Genomic DNA, 21,633 nt, shown 5'->3' with positions numbered 1-21,633 from the left:
GCTTAATTTTGGCAAAACCGGTGTCTTTTTGCCCCGGGGTCAGGTGGAGCTGCAAGAGCAGCAAGTCGCAGGCTTGAGGGCTCGGGGCAGAAATCTGGTCGTGAATTTGGTTTGGGATTTATTGCTGGGCAACTTGGAGCACATTAACCCCCCCCCAGCAGCTGGCTCTCTAGCCAAAACACGCTGGCAAACAGAGCAGAACTGTCATGGTAACAGCCTTGCAGCACATACTGCAGTGCCACTCTGGCCCACGGAGGGAATTCCTAAGTGTTACCACAGTAAAAATTATGACTAAGAATAGCCTTAATAGCAACTATCGCTGCTGCTAATAATAGCAGTAATTATATTTGTGCTGCGACAACAGCGAGATATATTTGGCGAGTATTTGGTGATTCCAAATTGCTGTTTGAACGTGCCTGCCCGATTTCTTATCAGCTCCCTGCTGAGGTGTTGCAGCACTGTGGGGTTAGTCCAGGAGCAAAGGATGTTTTGCACGTTCTCCTCTGCAGCTAATAGAAATCCCTAATCATCACAGAAGAATATAGTGACTTATAGTAATATGCAACTTCATAGTAATATTTAACTTATAATAGTATGCAACTTTGTCATGAATGAGGACAGTGTTGGTGATGCAGGAGTGGTGCCACAGCAGAGCATGGGGTACAAACCACTGCAGCCCCAAAAAGGGGTTCCCAAAAGAGTTCCCTGTGACCACTTTGCCAACATCATGAAATCATGATCCCTTGTCTTTGGGAGCTGGCTCTTCAGCCTTTGTGTCCATGTTGAGTTGAAAGCACCACAAAGCATGAGAATGGCTTGCAAACCATCCCACGGGCTGGGTAAAAAATAATGGCCATTTGCTGCTGGTAAATAGTAATGATAATCTACAACAGTGCATGAGGTTTGTTCCCATGGTTCCAAATTATGATTGCATATGCACCGAAGCTGCCATAGGAGGGAGTTTTGGGGTGGGTTTTTGGATAGACACTCCACAATTTTCCTCCTGTGGCGATGGGTGGAGAGAAACTTTGCATGCTCTGTAAAAATCTAATGTAGAAAAATACTTGGCATCACAGTTCTCCCTTCTCTCCTTCATCTTCCTAGCTTGCCACCAGTGGCCCCAGCCAGTGTGAGAAAGAGCAGGGAAGATTCAGAGGGAAAGGAAAGGATGAGACCTGACTGTAGGTGTAACCCATCCCCGGTGTGTTCCTTATGAATGATGCTGCCTCTTCAGTACTGACACTAAAAACTGTCACTGCCACCAAAAATAACATTCTTATTAAATCATTTTGGCTGCAGTTCAGTGGGGACTTCCAGGCAAACAAAGCAGGGGAGTTTTGAGGGCTCTCTGGCTCTTACTCCCTCCAATACCTTCCAGTCCCCAGCCAGTGGGATTTTTGCTGGAGAACACAGTTCACCACTCCAAAAAGAAAAAAAAAAAAAAAAAAAAAAAAAAAAAAAAAAAAAAAAAAAAAAAAAAAAAAAAAAAAAAAAAAAAAAAAAAAAAAAAAAAAAAAAAAGATAATAATAATAATATACATTGTGTTGCCTGCAATAGAAATGGCATTTTACAGTCATGCTTGTTGTATCATCATTACGTTCCCGTGTCTTCCAATCCAAGCACTCAAAACACTCCAATGCTTTCTCCTTTTTCTGAAATCCTGCATTACAACTTCAAGTGACAAGCCTCCCAGTGCGCTGGTCCAACAACCCTCAGTAATATAAATTTACAAATTAAAAAGTGGAAAAGACGGATTAATATTGATTGGATTTTTTTTTTTAATGGCAGAACCCTTTTTCATCCAATACCGGTACTCAAATTTATTTTTTCACCACTGAAACAAACGGATATTCTGAAAACTCCAGATTATTTTGTGATACCTCATTCCAGCATTGTGAAATTTCATTAAGGTGGCCAAAAATATTTGCTTCCCAGTTCCAGAGCAATGAGAAATGGGCACGAAGGCACTGAAAGCAGCCCCTCTGATTTTGCCTGGTTCTTTAAGTACAGAATAAATTGCACACAGTGTGTGTCCCAGGAAGGTCACCAGGAGCTCTGCTGTGCTCCTTTTGTGGAGGAGGACGTTCTTCAGTGGTTATTATAAGACTGTAGGACTTTGGGGTTCCAGGGCTTTTTCTGGCCATGTCTCTGACTGAGTGGAATATTTTGTGACTGTATATAGCACGTGGCAAATAGCACAGCAGTGACTGCACAGCACTGTCTGAATTCCCTGGGCAGGGAGTTTTCCCCTCGTTATGTGTCATCCCCATCCCACTGCCCTGATTCCAACAGCTCTCATGTGCATCCTCCATCCCCGTTAATATCGATAGTAATGTGCAGGGAGATTCATATCAAAAGAATCATCTTGGACGGGTGTGCTCTGACATAAAAGGAGTATCTCTGGTAGGGATCAGACTTTTTTTGTAGACTCAGCTTCTTTTGTTTCATCCCGTTACCTCAGGAAGTTATACGGAAATGAGTGAGAGTGGATTTTAGCTCAGTGGCACCTTCCATGCAATAATTTACCTGTTATTCCAGCTGGGGAGTGGCAAAGGGGAAATGCTGGAGCCGTGGGACACGCTCTGCTTGCACAGGGTTTAGATGACCACAGCATTACACTCAAGTTTTGCAGGACATACACATTCAGGAAGGACCTTTGGCTAAGTTCCAAGTGGCTTCCAATCCACTGATGGAGGGAATCATGGGTTGATCCCAGGAAACTATTAAAAATACCAAAGTCTTTGTTCTGTCGTTACCTGCCTGGTTTAAGACTGATTTCTTCTCAAGGCAATCTTTAAAATGGTCACTTCAGGTTTGCATTTAACTCATTCTACCTCTTAAAAGCCAAACACAGTCCCAAGCAAGGTAAGTGTCTGAGCTAATTCCCTGGGACCTCTTCCCATAGAGCACATTAGAAATACTGAAACTGTCAATTTCCTTGGTCCAAATATAAACATATTTTGAAATGGCAGAAAAATCACAATCTTCAATGTTTATTTCTGAGAGCTGAGGGGAGTGCAGGGCTTCACTGACCAAACTGACTTAGAGCCTGGTCCTGTTCCCTCTTTCATCTGCAGGAGCAAAAGTAAACCCTGTGAGAAATGTACTCTTAGAGCAGCACCGGGAATTATTCAAAAGGAGATGAGCAGCCTTTATCATTTTCTTTGCTTGTCACTTTTTAATGTAATGTGCCTGTGTTGGTTCCTGTAATGCAGCTCTCCAAGCTTTACCAGCGAAGTGAGAAAAGCGGAGGGGAAATGGTTAATATTGAAATGGTCGACTAGAACAAAGTTGCTCTGGGCCTTGAATGGCGAGAGGAATTAAATGATTAAATCGAAAATCAAGCCATGCCATCTCTGCCGGTTTCTTGGTGTCAGGGGGATTTTTGTGGGCAAGGATCATTCATCCAAATCTTATTTACTCGTATCTTGTGTGATCCGAAGTTGAAGCAAGAACTGGCTCCCATTGTAATCTGTAAGGCCTGTTATTCAACAGCACAAAGAGGGCGAATAACGAATGTGCCAAAACCTATGACAAATCCTCCAGACACGTCTGATGACAGATGACTGACGTGTCTGATGACAGATAACTTGTTTTACACACTGCTGCTATATGTTTCTCAGCTATGTATCTGGCCTCTTAGCTTTTCTTTCCAAATGAAAGGGAAGAAAATACATTTTCCCTAATATCTCACTGCTGTCACTGCCCTCAAAGAACACAGAATTTGATGAGGAACCTCCATGCTGGTTGATCTCCAAGCTGTTACCTGTGCATACTGCGTGGCTTGCGTGAAGTCAAAAAATTCACCCATTTAAAACCATACAGATGTTTCTGGCTGACTCCATCAGGAGGAATATCGTGCTGAACTGGTCTTATCCTTGGGTTTGTGTGCCAGAGTGAAAGATGAAGTTGTTGCCATTGCCAGTACTGCCGGTGGCATCAGGAAAACAGAGTATTTGGAGAGGTTTTGGGGTGTCTGTGTTCTGGCCTTGACCCCACACAGCCCATAAGGACTCATCCAAAACCCAAGGAGCTCAGCCGTGTCTCCTGGTGGGGGTGAGCGCTGTGGTCCTGCTGGATCTGTGTGGTTGTCCTCACCCTGGGGGGCCAAAACCAACACTTGCAGGTCCTCTGCACGCTGTGCCATGTCGGGAAAGCAACTTGCCCCGACCAGGCTTTGAGAACCTCAACCCCAACAGATCACACAGATCTTTCACAGTCTCCCCCCGGTCTTGATTCACTCTCTGCCAAACCAGATGCTCATGAAAGTGTCTCATCTGATGCCTCTCACTGCCACAGCGAGCAACGGGCTGGGGAGGAAGATATCAGCTCACAGAAGTGTTCTGAGGAAATGGCCACCACCTCCTCAGAGGACCCAAACCTCGCAGTGATGATGAGCACCAGAAAAGACAAAGATTAAATAAGGAAAAGAGAAATCAGCTTGTTTTGCTGTTGTGACACTAAAGGTCAACTGGAAAAGAAGCTGATCTCCTGCACGCTCGGGGAGGTTATGGATTGTGCAGCTGTGTCCATATATGTTCTGACAGATTTTAAGTGGTGCTTTGCTAGGGAGTTTTAAAATGCAGCAATACACGTCATTTGCTTACAACAGCCAGTTTTCTTCACATCAGCCACCAGTAATAAATGATTCATACAAGAGAGGCCACATGTTGAACAGATTCATGTAAACCAATTATGCTTCATTCAAAGTCAGCTAAAACATTCTCACACAAAAAGTCAACTTAAGCTACTATTTCCCACAATAATAATAATAAAAATAAGCTTAACAAACACTTACTCTGGTTCTCCAAGCTCATTTTCTATTATGTTTCCTTTCACCAGTTTTGTTTGGCAGAGTGTCAAGTAATGTATCAGCAAAAGTATGTGTGTCACAATCTGACAGAAGGAAAAAGAATGTATATTTTTAGTTTTGAAGTGTTTATAATTTCAATAGGTGAAGAGAATACAGGACAAGGAAGAACAAAATAGCATATGCAGAAATGTCAGCAGCGAGTATGAAAGTATAAGCATGTGAGCTTCAGCCTAAGAGTGAGCCTGGCTGGGAATGATGTAGAAGACTAGCATTAATAACTGTGAGCCTGCTAATTAACAATTAGAAGCCCCCTAAACATCTTTCTCCATCTAGGCTCTTAGCAGACTTCCCCTCCAAACTTTGGTTCAAACTACAGAGCAGTGGGGACAGCAGGGCTGGGAATTTCTCCTGTGGGCCATGCGCAGTGAAAGGAAAGCAAGGAGAAAAGCTGCAACCTGAGGAACTAAGTTGAGAAACAGAAGGTATAATGGATTGTCTGGGCGTGTTTCTTCACCTGAGAGCTGTTCATATGCCAGGCAGTGACGAGGAGCAGCAGGACAGGGAAATGGCTTTCCATGGGCACGAGGTTGCTCTGGAGCATCAACCTTGCAGCTCAAAAGCAGCAGAGCAAACAACCCCAAGCACAGCAGCTGCTGTGCCGCTGAACGGAGTTGCACAGAAAGTCAAGTGTCTGTGGCATGATCTCCCAGCTGGAGCTCCTGGGTGCCCATCCCTGCAGCAGTGGGTGTAGATGAGCAGCTGGAGGTGTGAACTGCAACATCCGAGCTTCTGAAGCCCCATGGGAGCCCCACAGATGGGCACAGTCATGTCCTCTCTGATCTCTGCTTTACACAGGGACACAGGGGGATGTGGGGCTGCACCAGCTCACCAGCAGCAGAGGGAGTAGCTGTTGAAAACATCCATTCCCACCACAAGCAGAGTGATGTTCAGTCCTCTCACTGAATCAATCCAAGCACGCTGGAGGGAGGTTACTGCTGCCTTTGTTGCCTGCCCACTATTGCAGCTGCCTGCTGCTATACTCCACTGCCCCTTTCCAATATCTGACACTACAACATCGCTCGAGATAATGAGGTTTTGATCACGGCAAGGCGCTCACAACAGCAAACAGCCCAGGCACACAGAGATCAAATAGACCAGCTGCAAACAGAGAGGGGAAAAAAAAACCCCAACACCCAGAGTGCATATGACTCGTGTGTGGGTATGTATGTTATGCAGGAGGCAGGGGCTGGATGGTCAAGGTCTCCCAGCGACCCTGGGCCACTCAGGGCTTGGGCCCCCAGCATTCCAGGCAGCCTCCTCTCCCGGGACCACTGCCCTGCTCACACAGAGAGGCAGCCAGACGTGAACGTGAGAAAGCTCTCTCAGCCGAGTCCCTTCTGCTGGCTGCTTGTCTTCCAAAATAATCATAATTAAAAGGGGCGTTCATCAAAGGGGGAGCTGGGGTGTGGGCTTGCCCTTTTACCACATCTTCATAGCAGGCAAACATGGTAAAAGGTTTTTTTTTTTCCCTTGCCCTTTCCAGTACACTCCCCATCCTCCCAGACCAAAGAATCTCAGTAAAATGTTTGCCTTGAGGAGGAAAGCTCAGGAGCAATAACTTTCAGGGTTGTTTACATCCATTTACTGGAGTTAATAAATATGTAAATTGATTTTTAAATTGTGGACCCCTTCAGAGTTACAGTCATGGAGCCAAGTCCAGATGACTGCTATGGCAGTGCAAGTGCAACATAATGTTGTAAAGATGTTCCAGATTCCTTCTTCTTCCCCCTTTTTCTTTCAGAATCCATGATATGGGTCTTGAACCCCGGTGTAGACCTGAATTCTGTGAATCCTTTTTTCTTTTTAAGCCTAGAGGAATTTGGAAAGCAGACCTGTCTGAACTGTGACATCCACATATACTTTTTAGGGAAGAGAGACAACACAGATGAAAACATTTTATTTGGTTTAATATCTAAATTATTGCTGGGAAAGAGGGTGCGGCACCAGAAGGAGGGGACGCATAGCAGTGGAGCATGGCAGGATATGGAATATTCAGAAGAACTAATTATGGGGTGATCTGGAAGCATCCAAGTCCCCTTCACCATGTGAAAGTTGGCAGCAGGTTGGAAGGTTCAGTTCCTGGCTCTGCCCTGAACTGCCTGACACTGTTTCGTTGGTTTCCATGAGGAATATGCTGCTTTCATGCTCTCTTGTGACAATGATTTCCAATTGACAGCACCTGTGTTGCAGCATAAAAAGCCGAAAAATCAGCAGCTTCCACCTGTCATCTACACCTGATGCAAACTGAAAAGGGTGGAGTTCTGCTCCGCTTTCATCCCTGGGGGTTTTCCACGAGTCCAAGCAACAACAACCAGAGGGCTTTGTAGCATCAGGACTAGTGTTAGCCTGCACACAGGCTCACACACACACACGTGAATATAGAACATTTGAAAGCAAAACCAAACCTCATGGTTTTATTCTTCGCTGGAAACTTGTTGCTCTCAGAAAAGTTCATTGGAGGCCTTTATTGAAAGAGTGACATTTAATTCTGTAGCGAGCTCAAGAATGAACTTGTAGAAGCATCCTTTATAAATCAGTGGCATCGTGACAGTGTGATGGTGTTCGGGATCCTCTGTGCAATCATTTTGGACCTGATCTTGCAAATATATGGACTCAGAGCCCAACAGGGTGTTTTAGGGCCCATTTCCATGCATCCCAAAGGGATGAAAGTATCACCCCTTGCTGAACCTCCAGTGCACATCCATAACTACAAGTTTAAACATGCTTTCACATACACAGGGTGAGGCCTGGGGGCTCACACTGGTTTGGGTCAGGGAGAGCTGCTGTGAGTGGCAGTAAGGCCAAGCAGGCCAAGCATCCCATCAGCTGTGGGCTTTAGGCTGTCCCTCTGCTGCAGGAGGGAAGCTGCTGGGTGGGTGTGCTGGCAGAAGTGCCGCTCCTCGGCCTAATCCTTCAGAAGGTAAATAAACTTAATCCCAAATTCACCCACTGCTGTTTGCCAAGAGCAAATAATTCAGAGTTTGAAGTGAGGTGGGATCACGCTGTTCTGAGGACCCTGGGGAAGGAGAAGGTGTCCAGCACAGCCCTGCAGAGCAGGGCAGTTTCCAAATCCTTGAGCAGCTGGGCTTTACCTGATGAAGAACCTTTTCATCCAGAACTGCGGCTCATCAGGTGCAAAAGGGGTCTGGATGCATCTGATGCAAATGGAAATGTAGTAAATTCCTGGGTACTTGATATCAATGGAGTTCATAGAATCATAGATTTGTTAGGGCTGGAAGGGACCTTGAAAATTGCCTCATTCCAACCCACTGCCATGGGCAGGGACACCTTCCACTAGCCCATGTTGCTCCAAGCCCTGTCCAACCTGGCCTTGGACACTTACAGGGATGGGACATTTTCACCTCCATGAAGAAAAATCTAAATTGTGCTGTCTTTGAACTCACACACAGGAACTAACCTGTTTGATACAGACACAAAACTACACCTAGGAGCTTTTTTACCCCTGTGGCACCAGATTGCCATCACCCCCAAAGCAGTGGCAGCCTCTTATCCACCCTCAGAGGTGAGGTAGGAGACAGGCACACATACACACACACTGTATGTGCACCTCACAAGAAGAAATGAAAGCACATCATCTAAGTTTGCTCAGGTTTAGCGAAGGTCAGAGATTTTCACACCTAGGTGAGCTGTCATCTGGCTCAGGGCAATTCCCTTTTTCTCTCGCATCCTTTGCTGGAACAGCAGGAGAGCTTTACTGGCGTGAAAGACTAAACTGTCTTCAGGCTATAAAGGACTTGAGTCACAAACCACTTCCCTCCCTCTCACCCCTTCCTGAAACGCATTTTCATATTAATTCAGGACCTTCAAAAATCGTCCTAATGTCTCCTCACCTGTTAGTTCTGAAAACCTGTTGAGGGCCGAGGCTTAAACTACGGGAGGTGACAAACCATATGGGGTTTGCTCTAAGCAAAGTAACTCTAGACTGAGGGGGTCAAAACTTCTCCTGATTCCAAATACTGAACTTCATTTTCATGAACTTAAATGGAATTAAGTAACTTCCTAAGAACAACTACATCATTGAGACATAACAGCCACATCTAAGTAAAGATTAAAAAACAAGCACACCATTAGAAAGTGTAGCAATACTTGCACGAGTGGGCAGATTCTAAGCTCAGGAATAAACTTGTGTCACTACAGCCTCTGTCAGTACAGTGACCAAGAAGGGAGCTCCACATGTCTGGTACTGCAGACTGATTTCTGATTTCTTAATGGGATATTTGGAATCAAAAACTTTATTACCGCTCTCGAGATATTCTGCCTCTTCAAAGTGTTTTCCTTTTTATTGTATTTTTTTGTTTTTATTTCCTATTTATTATTAAAATGCTGGTCCTTTCCTTTGTTAATTTTTTTTTTGCAAGTTCTTTAATTTTTCATTTCTTAAACCTCCCATTCAACGACTATCTTGGCTTTTAATGAAGGGAATTTTTCTGCATCCAGCAAACTGTAAACCATGTCGCTTGGATACAGCAAAAGCCGAAATTCCACAGATTTACATAAAGTCATACACTGTGTTGTGGAGAAAGTGCGCTGGGCATTCTTTGATTTTTGTATCTTGCATTAGCATTTGTAGGCACTTACAAAAGATAAAAATATAAAGAAAAGAGATATAAAGAGAAAAGAAGAAAGAAAGAAGGAGAGAAAGTGAGAAAGAAAAGAAAGAAAGAAAGAAAGAAAGAAAGAAAGAAAGAAAGAAAGAAAGAAAGAAAGAAAGAAAGAAAGAAAGAAAGAAAGAAAGAGAGAAAGAGAGAAAGAAGAAAGAAAAAGAAAGAAAAAAGAAAAAAAAAAGAAAGAAAAAAGAAAGAAAGAAGGAAGCTGCTGTGATGAACGTAAAATATGACCTTTTCTTTTTAAAAGTTTGTGCTGTCCGTCTTGTTTAGCACCAGCGCTGCTCACCCTTTCCCTTCAAGACGCTTCGGAGTTGTTAAGCATCTAAGGGTGATAATTTGACTTTCAGCTAAACCGGAGGGCTGCAGCAGGCAGCAGTAGGTGGTGATGTAATAGGTACCAACGCACATGGATATATAAATATCGTGGCTAGGGCTAAAGCGCTATGGCTGAGCAGCTATAGAAGAAGATCAGCACTTCAGACAAGACTCCTGGAGTTGAGATCAAGTTCAGAAGCTCTTGCTCCCGGGATTTCCTCTCCATGCAGCCAGCCCAGGGAAACCGCAGATCCTCGGGGGACTGAGCACTAAGCTCCTTCCTTCCTCCCCGCATTTTTTTTTTCTTTAAATTTTTTTTTCCGTTTGGCTTTTTGTCGCTTTTATTTTTTATTTTTATTTTCTCCCCGTCTTCCACCTCAGCAAAAAGCGGGGGAGCTGGGGCGGGGGTGCTCGGCGCGGGGCGGGGGTTGCGGGGGGGGAGAGGTCGGCGAGCGCATTTTCGGAGCGACCGTCCCGTCGGCCGCCCGCCCGCCCGCCCCTTAAAGCCGGGAGATGCCTCTCCCCGCGGCGCTGCTGCCGGCGCTGCTCCTGGGGCTACTGTGGCCAGGGGCGGTGCGTGGCCGGTCGCCCCCGGGTCGCCTCCCCGCCGGGCCCCGCCAGCGTCGCTGGGACGCGGCTCTTTTCGCCCGCTCCGTCGCTCGCCTGCCGGCCGAGCGCCGCGATGCCGCCCGCGACGGCGACTACCTCCTGGGCATCAAGCGGCTCCGCCGCCTCTACTGCAACGTGGGCATCGGCTTCCACATCCAGGTCCTCCCCGACGGCCGCATCGATGGGATTCACAGCGAGAATCGATATAGTAAGACGGCGGTGCCGCCAGCGGACGGACGGGGCGCGTGAGACGCCCCGGCGCCCGCGGATCTGCCCTCCGGGCACATCCGCGGGCGCCGGGGCGTCTCACCTGCCCCGGGGAGTGGTTTGTCCCCGAGAGGAGGGTGGGTGCGTGGCGGACCCCGGAGTTCCCTAAAAAGTCCTGCCGCCCCTGGCACCGGGGGGCTGCGCGCTGCGGCTCCCCCGAGGGCGGCGGGGTGCGCGGCCGGCGGGGCGGCGGCCGAGCCCATCGGGCGTTCCGTGTTGCGGGGGGGGGGGGAAGGGACACCCGTCGGCCTTTCCGGAGGGACTCTGCGCCAGGCATCAGGTGTCGCAGTGGGGGCTGCCTCCACATCTGGAGGGTTCCGCGGGGCCGCCCGCCCTGAGCAAGGGCTCTTTCGCGGGGAAGAGCCCGGCTCTCCCCAGCCACTCTCCAAAAAAAAAACTTGGGAGAGCATCTGCTGGGGGCTTAACCCCGTGGCCCCCGCGGCTCTGATAGCCAACTGAAACAATAAGGTGCGGGAAGGGGTCGGTGTGTGTGTGGTGGGGGGGATGTAAGCTGCGTGATGACAAATGTTTCATTTGCCCTGAGCACTCTCTGGCTTATTTTAACCTTGTCTACGCGAGAGAATGCCTGGGGGAGAGGAGGGGGGGCGAATTAAAAATAGATACTTAGCTAAAAGAAGAGAGGTCCCCGCGTGGGGCATAGGGCAGCACGTGGATCACACGAGGCTGGGATTCTGTGGCCACCCACAGCAGGGCTAGGGCGTGGGGATCCACACCACACTGGGGATGGGCGCAGCGCTGTCACCTCACGCTGCAGGGCATTACCTTCTTTGTCCCCCTGATCCCTGTGTCTCCTCTGTAGGTCTGCTGGAAATTTCTCCCGTGGAAAGAGGAGTGGTGAGCATATTTGGTGTCAGAAGCGGACTCTTCGTGGCCATGAATAGCAAAGGCAAACTCTACGGATCTGTAAGTAGCCACCAAGCGTGCGCCTGGGGAGGGGACTGTTGTCAGCTGGGGTGACGTGTGCACAGTGGTAAAAGCTGCCCAAGCCCCATCCTTGCCCCTCCTAGGTCAGGCAACACAGAGCTTGCCAACAGAAGGCATCCTTGCCCACCTGTGCTGCTTACTGAGGTTTCGAAGTGGAACCCACTCTTTTGCATGACACTTTTTTGGTTCTCACACAAAAACTGCAGTCACCCAGCTATGACTACCCATCTTGCCTACCACACAGACCAACAGAATAGCCATTTGTGTGGCAAGACCACAAGCTAGCCTCAGGCCATTTCTGATAAGTGCAAACAGCCTTAAACAGGTTGGGCAATCGCTGACTCCATCTCTTGGAGGGCACTTGGACTTGTGATCAGCCAGGCCCTCACAAGTGACCCTTTCTGATGAGATGAATCAGTGACTGTCACATACCTATTGATCACTCTTTGTTAATGCTCCTGAACAGAGAGTTTGTTCCCATGGCAGTTCAGCATCCCTGGGGTTTGATCTTGATTTGTAAGAAGGAAGATCTATCAGGAGACAACACAGATCTTTTTTTTACATTGAATCTTTGAAAAAGATAGAGACCTCTTATAAAATATACTTGAGGTGGACAGGGAATATCTTTGTCCATGATGAGCTTTCCCCCTGTTTTTGAGTTCACCTCTGTGTAAGTTACTGTGATCAGCATACTTTCAAACTCCAGTTCCTGGGTCTCCCTCCTTACCCATGAATTTCCTATGTCTTGTTTCCAAAGTATTTTTTGAAGGACCTTGGGCTGAGGAAGAGGCAAACTATGTCAGAGGTAACTAGGGCATTTTCACATGAGGACATGAAGCATCCAGAATTCTTTTCCAGGGCATCAGTCCTGTTACAGAGGATTTTAACTTACATAAAAGCCAGACAGAATCGGCCACCAAAGTGCCAGAACTTCCATTGCATCATTTCTTAGGAGTACTGCTGCTTTGGTGTCCTGGATAAAGTAATCTCCAGTGCAGTGTTCAGCTTGGCAGGCTGAGACCTCTCTTGTAAATCCCTTGGCTTTTGCCCATTAGTAGGAGATGAGTTTGTTCCTCTCCAGATAACACACTCATAACACCTGTCCCCCTTTGTACTCGCTTGCAAACCAAACCTCGTCACTGAAAGGGTTGGTGTTGCAGCTCTGTTTCCCTGAGCCATTAACTCGAGTCATCCAAACTCTTCCTTCAGTTTTAATCTAAAGAAGCAAAAAAATACTGTCCATGCTGTCTGAGTGTCTTTAAAATGCCTCTTTTCTCCTCAAGCAATGTGAGAAAGGGCTGATCTAATTCAGGCTTTCCTGAAGCCTCTCTGGGAATTTATTGCTGGTGGAACAACCACCGAGCAATTAGATGAGCAGTGCTGCAGAACTGAGCGTGGGCCTTACCCACCTCAGCTCTGTTAAGCCCTGTCCCACCCTTGGGACAGGGCTCTTGGTGTCCTTCCTACCTTCAGGTGTACATGCCTGGCCTGGGCACAGCATCCCTAATGATCCTCTGATTCCTGAGCCCTGTTTGAAGCTTCAGAGGCCACTTCAAAAGGTTACTAAGAGGGGGGGGGACTCACCTGCAGATATCCCCACAACACACCTCCTACACCTGGTAGCGAGAATATTTCCACACCTGATGTTTATAATTCCTTCCCTCTCATCCTTTCCTTTTCATTTCAGACCCATTTCAATGACGAGTGCAAATTCAAAGAGATTCTCCTGCCAAACAACTACAATGCCTACGAATCCAGGATTTATCCCGGGATGTACATAGCCCTGAGCAAAAATGGAAGAACAAAGAAAGGCAATAAAGTATCTCCCACAATGACAGTGACACATTTTCTTCCTAGAATCTGAGACATCTCCCTTCAGACCTACCTCAGCCCAGGGGAAGACACAGAAACACGTTCGGGGAAAAGAAACATGGTGCACTTTTACTGGAGAGTTTTATGCAAGAGTAGGTGTAAGATATTTAAGTTAATTATTTAAATCTGTATATATTGTCACAAAATTTATTTATAGCTCTGATTGATTCTTTTTATTTTTTTTTTTTTTAATTTCTGAAAACAAAACAAACCTCCAACCCAAGGTCTTTTTCATTTCATGGTGCAACTAGTAGAAGACTTCTGCTTCATGGTTTGTTTATTTAATTAGTTTCTAAGTTATCACAGATGTGCTGCTACTCTGTGTCCTAAGCCAGGTGACATCCAATTCCTCTCTCTTCCAACGTTTTGCACTGTTTGTGTGTTGTAGGGTGTCTGTCATCGAGCACGTGCTTGTTTGTTAGTTTGTTTGTTTGTTACGGTGGCTTTGTCCTCCATCTGCGTGTTTTCCGAACCTCCCCCGTGACTCCCAGAGAAGCTCTTGGCCTCCAAGAAGGAGCGGTGGCGGAGTGGGATGCCAGTGTGGAGCCACACACAATGCCTGAGCTCCTTTGTGCCGCGTTGCTATTTCGTTGGAGCGGGATCGGTTTACCCCCGGTGCGGAGAGCGCGGGGCTGAAGAGCCGCCCCACAAATCTGTTTTTAGATCTGCCAGCGCTGAACTTTGAACTTTCCTGCAGTCCTTCTTCTCAGCAGAGAGGCTCAAGCACCTCTGGCAGCTCGGCAGGATTGGGGCTGGGTCCATCTGTTTAGACAAACCATCTTTTTTTGGCCCTTAGTGATACAATGGCTTGGCATCAGGCTAAAAAATAACGTGTCTGTCCCTCCCCCCAAAAATGCACTGTGGAACTACAGTGAACCAGTTCAACTTTATTCAAATCGAACTCAGAGACTACCTTCATTTTTCAAAGTTTGGGCAACTCTGTAACACTCGTAAGTTTTTAAAAGGCAAAAAAAGCATTTGCTGGTTTGCAGCAAGCACGAGCTCCACAGAGGGAACTTAGATTGATTACGAGGAACTGAGGTTGGTTTGTACTATTTATTATTTTTGCTGCAGTATTTGGAAGGAGAAATATGCTGCTTTTTTTTTTTTTTTTTTTTTTTTTCCCTGTCTCATTCCCTGACGGAAGTTGATTAATTTCTACCTCACTAACTCCCAGAGCCAGTCTCCTAACAAATTCTGCACGGAAGGAAGGTACCCACTTTCCTGCTCAGGCTCACAGTTCTGGAGGAGGGCCTGGGGGGAACAATCATCATCCCAAATCTCTCTTTTTTTCCATATGTAGCCAAAAGTATTCAGGATAGAGTTGGTTGCATCCTATTTGAGCCTTGTCACGTTTGAGCTATCTTTACCCAGTGGTTTACTTTTAGTAAGGGTAATCATGGTGAAAATATTTGCAGACAGCTGTCAGGCTGCAGTACTGTATCGTCATCGAGTAACCCTATATTTTTCTTTATATATTTTTCAAGTGTAACTCATGTCTCTAACGTGATGAAGGAAAAGACAGGTTTGATTATGGGGGAATCACTAAAAGGATTCATTTGCCTTTTTTGTTCCTTTTTTCTTTTTTTTTTTCTTTTTTTTCCTGCTTTATAAGATACTTTATCTTTGGAGCATCGATATGTTAAGTGGGAACCAGGACTAACCACAATGTTTGATGACTTAGAGGATGTTTACAGATCATCTTCCCATCTAAACTAATTATTTCTGACTACATACAAATTTGAGTTCAGCTTTTCTTTTTTGCTTTTTTCTTTTTCCTCTTTACATTCCTACACAAAACCCTTTGTTCCTTTGTAATGGTATAGACCTGCCTGTATCCTCTGCTTACACATGACCTTAAAGACAAAGTCTACTCACCAAATTTCAGTAAAATCAGAGCAGAGCAGGACCAGACCTTAAGGCAGATGCTGTCAAAGCAAAGATAATTAAGAAAAAGGAAGCCAAATCAAGAGCAGAGAAAATGTCATGCCTAAGGATTTTAAATTTTTTTCTTTTTCTGTAAATTGGGGGATTTCTGTACTTTCTGTGTTTTCTGTATGTGAGCAATCGTTGTGTAACTATCACCACTACCTCTGACAAATGATGATTTTGTTCCAGATTTCAGATAGCAAAATCAGACCACAAAGATTCTCTCTGGGAAATGGTTCTTCTCTGTCACTTTCCACTTCATTAAATCCACAACCAACGGCCTCACACAAGATATACTCAGAGGTAGTTGTTGTAACTTTTAAATATTGTGATAAAACCTCGGTAACGATGTTGCGTGGTATGAGCTTTCACCATTTACCAGAATCTGTCTGTAGTTTTATACAGGTGCTGTTCAAGACTGTGGTGTATGTGCTGTGCACACTTAAATGCATAATAAATGATAAACGTTTACAATGCATGACACCCTGGTGTTGATTTTAGCTCTTTACAAAAAGGGAATGTATCCTGCAACGAAAGACAGTAAAAAAAAAAAAAAAAAAGCTATTTCACTTTCCCAAAGCCCAGGGAGTCTTTGTGCCTTTGCCAGCTACTTCAGGACTGACAGCCTGGATTTCTTACTCAGCTAAAGTTCCCCCTGCCAGAGCTGGAAATCGTCCAGGAAAGCCCAGCTCCACCAGCTCAGTAACAGATATGCACACTTGCATCTGCCACATGCTGCTGTTCTGACTTGTGTTATTTCCCTGGTTATTAATGGTGGCAGCTTCTCCTGCAGCATCTAAAGTTAATGGCCAGAGGCACAAATCAGCGTTGGGGTTTGTGTTGCTGGCTGTTAACACTACGGGCAAACCTGATTGCATGGCTTTGGCTTTAATGAGCGCTGCTGGCTCTCTCTGTGGAGTGGGACCACACTGATGGAAGAGACTGTAGGATCACCTGTTGGGTTTGAGACAGGCTCCTTTTGCAGTTAGTGATCACCCTTCATGCAGGTGGATGGAAATATAAAGTGCTGTGTACATGCTATGGCCAATCTCTGTGCTTTCAGTTCAGTTTAGAGTTAGGAAGGGGCACATAATAGGAATGACAATATTCAGGTCTGATTTCCCACACCTTGACAGCACAGGGAGTTTTCCCAGCTAAGTAAGGGCCACACAAAAATAAAAATCCAGACCCCTTCTCCACTTAATTTTCCACTGACTGATGCTCTTTTTTTTTTCTGTTCCTAGAAAAGGGAAGGCGATAGATGAGCTGGGAATGCCCAAGAGCCCTCACTCTGAACCAGGGCAGTTTCTCTCTAAAGTTGTACAGGCTCTATAAATACGTAGCACAGGTGGAGTTTTTATAACTGCACAAGTATAGCTGCAGCATATTTAATGCTGCTATGAATAGAGCCAGAATAAATAGGCATGCAGACGTAATAATTTTTCATAATTAACTTCTTTTGTTTACAGTGTTGTAAAAAGAACAAACGTAAATTTATCACTGCCGGGACTTCCAAAATTATGACAAGAAGTCGTCGCCAGGGATGAAAATTTATTTCAGCCCTGGGGAGACATATGATTTTCATTTCAAGATTGGAGAGAAATCCTCAGGCTTGGGTTTTATGGAGGTGAGATTTCAGAGCAGTAGCTTTGCAGGTTCATAGGACCAAGAAGAGCACTGGGCTGCACATGGGGTCCTACCCACAGAAAAGTATAAATGCCTCTTGCCTTTATACTCACTTCCAGGGGGGAGCTTTCCTCACATTGCCTTCTGAGGTAGTAAAATAAATGCATTAAAAGTGAAACCTAATTTTAACCCTCCAAAAAGACTCTCTGATACCTCACCTGTTTCAGCATTTCGGAGCTCACTGGGAGCATTGCCATGCTCCAGCCGTGCCCAGTGTGTTCCTGCCATCTACCAAACATTCTCTATACATCAAAAAAAAACATCCCTAAGGATGGAAAGATTCTGCAAGCAGTGCTGATCCAGCCAGTGGGATAATCAGAGGAGAGGCAGTGCCAGCCTGGCCTTGCACTCTGCCTTCTTTTGCTGGGGGAAGGACAGAGAGAAGGCTCCAAGCCCCATCCTTCCTCTGCAAGCTTGCATGTTTTAAATGGTCCATGCTTTACATTTTCTGACTCATCTGTGACATCTCCCAAGTTGTCTGTGTCTAATCTGTGCTAATAAAAATCAGCATGACAAAACACTGCCCCATGTATAAATAGCCACAGGTTTCAGGGCGGTCACTGGGTTTATAGTGCCAGATTCTGTTGTTCACACTTTGCCACTTGGTTTCCACCGCAGCCTGTTAACTGACCATGCAAGTGGCCAATTAAAGACAGTCTGTTAAAGGGCTGGGGAGGCTTTTGATAATGACTAGCAACCACTTCAGCGTGGAAGTTAAAAGGAATTCCTCGAAACACTGCAGCTCCCTTTATATGACACAAAGAATTGATGTTTGGCAAAGACGGAGGAAAACAGGTTTTTAATGTGGAAAACCAAACCAACAACAAACCCATTCCTGTTGTCCTTCTACTAAGTAATCTAAAAATGGATGGGATAGTGCAAAATTGTAATACCAAGCTGCTTTCAGCCAATGCAACCTGCAAAAGGGGGGAACAGCACAATTTCAGCTTCCTGCGTGCAAGTCATGATTTACAGACTTCAGACAAGAAATACTGCCCTAAACTGTCTGGTTTAAAAATTGATTACTTAAAAGTATCATCCAAGAAATGTGTACAGCCAGTCTCTTCAGGCAAACAATTGTTAATATAAATATATACTTAATATGTTTTCTTTTATCACAAGTTTCATCCTAAGTTTCAAGCCCAGGTTGGACGGGGCTTGGAGCAACCCGGGCTAGTGGAAGTGTCCCTGCCCATGGCAGAGGGGTTGGAATTGGATGAGCTTTAAGGTTCATTCCAACCTAAACTGTTCTACGATTCTGCATTAAAAAGAAACTGATTTGTTCTGTCTATAGAACACATTGATTGTTTATTCATTTCAAAGACTCTTTATAAATAGTTACAAATTCATAAAATTCAAACACGTTTCTGAAAACCAGGGACGATTGTTTTTTACCTTTTTGCAAGCATGTCAAAAAATGGTGCATGCCCTTTTGAGCATGGTATTAGCAGACGTGTTCTCCATGCTGAAGACACACTGAATTCTGAGAACCACCTTTTAGCAAAATCTAATACTGCTGATGGACCTGCAACCTGAACAGTCCTGTGCTGGGAGTGAAGCACAGGTAAGTAAAATGAAGGCAGAACTTGATAAAAGGTTCCCTCTGTGATTTGCTACAGAGGCAGAAATTAGATAGTGAATGAAATGTTTTTGAGGAGAAAATGGTTCAGTTTCATGCTGCAGAATCAGGTGTTGGTGTCATCGCTGCCAGCAGGGCAGAGGTTAGTGACATGGTGCAATAAGTGGTTGGTGAATCACAGAATCATGGAATGGTTTGGGTTGGAAAGGGCCTGAAAGGCCATTCAGTTCCAACCCCCTGCCATGGGCAGGGACACCTTCCAGTAGCCCAGGTTGCTCCAAGCCCCGTCCAACCTGGCCTTGGACACTTCCAGGGATGGGGCAGCCACAGCTTCTCTGGGCAACCTGTGCCAGGACCTCATCCACCTCACAGGGAAGGATTTCTTCCTAATATCTAATCTAAACCTGCCTTCTTTTAGTTTAAAGCCATTTCCCCTTGTCCTATGCATGTCCCTGTCCAAAGTCCCTCTCTCCTGTAGTGCCTTAAAGTACTAGAAGGGACTCTCAAGTCTCCCTGGAGCCTTCTCTTCTCCAGGCTGAACAACCCCAAGGTCCAGCCCTTCCCTCCTGAATACCCACCAAGACACCATGAAGTGTGGTGAAGATGATGAGCCCCCAAAACTTTCCTCAGCTGCAGCTGTGTGGTGGATCTAAATGACAGGTAATGACAAGCACTCTGAAATACCATGACAGGAAGCTCTGAACCTGGGCAGTTTACATGAATTCAACTTTTTGACACTAATATCTCTGTGTTTTAGCTCCTCGTTATAAACAGTGTTCAAAATACATCCATTAATATATTCAAAATTTGTGAGACACAGATTCTGGATTTGTGAGAATGTGGGATCAGTCAGCTGTATGAAACCAAAATTCTCATTTACTGAACATCCTCTGTACTGGGCACTGAAAGGGGCAGAACTCATGACCAAAAAAAAGGTGGTTCATGAAGAGATTTTAGCTACAAAGGCAGGTTTAATTCAGTTTTCTTAAATTCTGAGTGTTGGGTTGACCTTGGGTACCTTCTAGTGTCATTGTGTGTGTGTACATGCAATTACATTTTATTACTAATCATAGTATTTTATTGTGGGTAAATACAGAAGTACTCATTCTCTGTGACTCCTCAGGCTGTGTTGACCTTCGCTATCGTTCATTCACACTACTCCTTACAGGTTAAAGAAAGTGATTTAGTGATGTTTGTACCAATTAACATATTCCAGATTCAAATTGGTTGCTAATCAGGTTACCTCTGAAGTACAAATCAGATCTTTATCAGCTTAAAGGTGTTTGGCAAGTGTCAAAGCCACTTGGTAAAACTTGGTGGTTTCTGGGGAGCTACTATTTGCATACATTTTCATTATCTCTGCAGCTACATCTGTTTGCTTCCAGTGCCTTCAAGAAAGGTGTTTGCAATGCTGGCTGGGGCCAATACAGCTGTTTAATGTCACTGAGGTGAAGAAGGTGAGAAGAAAAGGAGTCCCACCTGCAGGATGAGCTTCCCTTAGGGGTGGGACAGACCCCAACCTTGTTGGGATCTTGTTAGAGAGGTTCAGAAGAAAGGTCCAGCCGTGCACCTCTGGCTGCTCAGCAGGCTCGGGAGCTCACCCACAGGGAACATTTTGGAGCTTTTGCTGGACAAACCCCTTACAAGCTCTTCCTCTCGGCCAGGTGGGAAGTGGGATCCCGGTTCTGATCCCGGTTCTTATCCCTGTCAAGGGAGGGGATTGCCCAGGCTGGCTCACAGCAGCTCGTGGCTGAGCAGTGCGGTGGGATGGGTGTCCCACACAGGGCTCCTTCATCACCAAGCCAAGGCTGCTCCAGTGCCTCCCCATGCCCACCACCAGCACTGAAAGCCTAGAATGGAGCACTAGAATGACTGTTTCTCGTCTGCAAGCCCTGTGCTGGTCCCCCAGCAGGGCAATCCCATGAGCACCATCTGGGGGTGAGTACCACTGCCCTGCCAGGCCCGGGCACCCCTCTGCTCTCCCTCCTGGAGCGACATCACTCCTCTCCAAGCAGCAGAGCGACTCCTGATTACCTCCTCAGCGCTCGCCTTCCATCCCGAATGCCGCTCCGAGGAGCCCCGACGCCGCTGCGAGCAGGAACCGCAGCCCGTGGGGAGTCAGTCAGTTTACACATTAACCCGGGCAGTTAGCTCACTATCTCTCACCTGTGCGCTCTCACCCTGGAGCCAGCGTATCTTTGTGCCGGCGCCTTTTTCCTTTCCTTCCAGCGAGGTCTGAGATAAGCGGGCCGATCTCCCCGGGCACGAGCGCCGCATCCCGGGGGTTACTGCCGAGCGACGACCCCGGGTCTCCCGCGGTGCTTGCCCCGGGATCGGCCGTGCCTGCACGGAGAGGCAGGAGCGACCCGCCAGCACAGCCTTAACTTTGGCTGCTGTTTATGACACCTTTTCCACGGCCCCGGAGGAAAATTACCTCGGTTGCTTTTTTTTCCCCGCGGTTTTGACCTTCCTCTGCCAGGGCAGGATGACTGGCACTGCCTTTCCCCGCAAGCCCTGCCTGTGACCGGCTTCCTCCTCTCAGGCTTCTGCCCAGGAACATCGCCCATCCAAGCCAGCACCCTTCCTTCTTCCCCATCACCCTGTCGTGACACATTTTCATGCTCCTCTTTTGATTTTCTACCACCTTTTCTGATGTTTTTTTGGTAGCATTACCTTCGACCACCCTCCCTTTCTTCTCCCACTTTTTCTACTCTTTTCTTTCTCTCCCACTTTTTATACCCTTTTCCTTGAGGTCTTTCATTAGATTTTATTCTGGGGACCTTATGCATCGTGTTAAGGCCAAAAACACTCCAGCCTTAACCCAGGCCTGGACCTGCTGGCACAGGTCACAAGAGCAGTGATGCAAACTCTGCCAACATGGACGTGACTTGTGCCTAATATCCGACCCTGTGACTCAGATTTGCTCCCG

The 21,633-nt window shown here is 46.2% G+C and overlaps 1 protein-coding gene across 1 annotated transcript; it reads left to right on the top strand.

Moving 5' to 3' along the window:
• Positions 1 to 10,330: 10,330 nt before the first annotated feature.
• FGF4 (fibroblast growth factor 4) lies at positions 10,331 to 13,502 on the top strand. Its single transcript, XM_027903800.1, has 3 exons — positions 10,331 to 10,634; positions 11,514 to 11,617; positions 13,326 to 13,502. The coding sequence occupies exons 1-3, from the start codon at positions 10,331 to 10,333 to the stop codon at positions 13,500 to 13,502; spliced, it is 585 nt and encodes a 194-aa protein (XP_027759601.1).
• Positions 13,503 to 21,633: the final 8,131 nt, after the last annotated feature.

Source organism: Empidonax traillii, unplaced genomic scaffold (assembly GCF_003031625.1).
Source record: "Empidonax traillii isolate 1590-97213 ecotype Southwest subspecies unplaced genomic scaffold, ASM303162v1 scaffold992:size1346157, whole genome shotgun sequence".
Classification (NCBI taxonomy): domain Eukaryota; kingdom Metazoa; phylum Chordata; class Aves; order Passeriformes; family Tyrannidae; genus Empidonax; species Empidonax traillii.
Note: the sequence above shows the minus strand (reverse complement) of the source record. Positions and strands in the feature narration are given on the sequence as shown.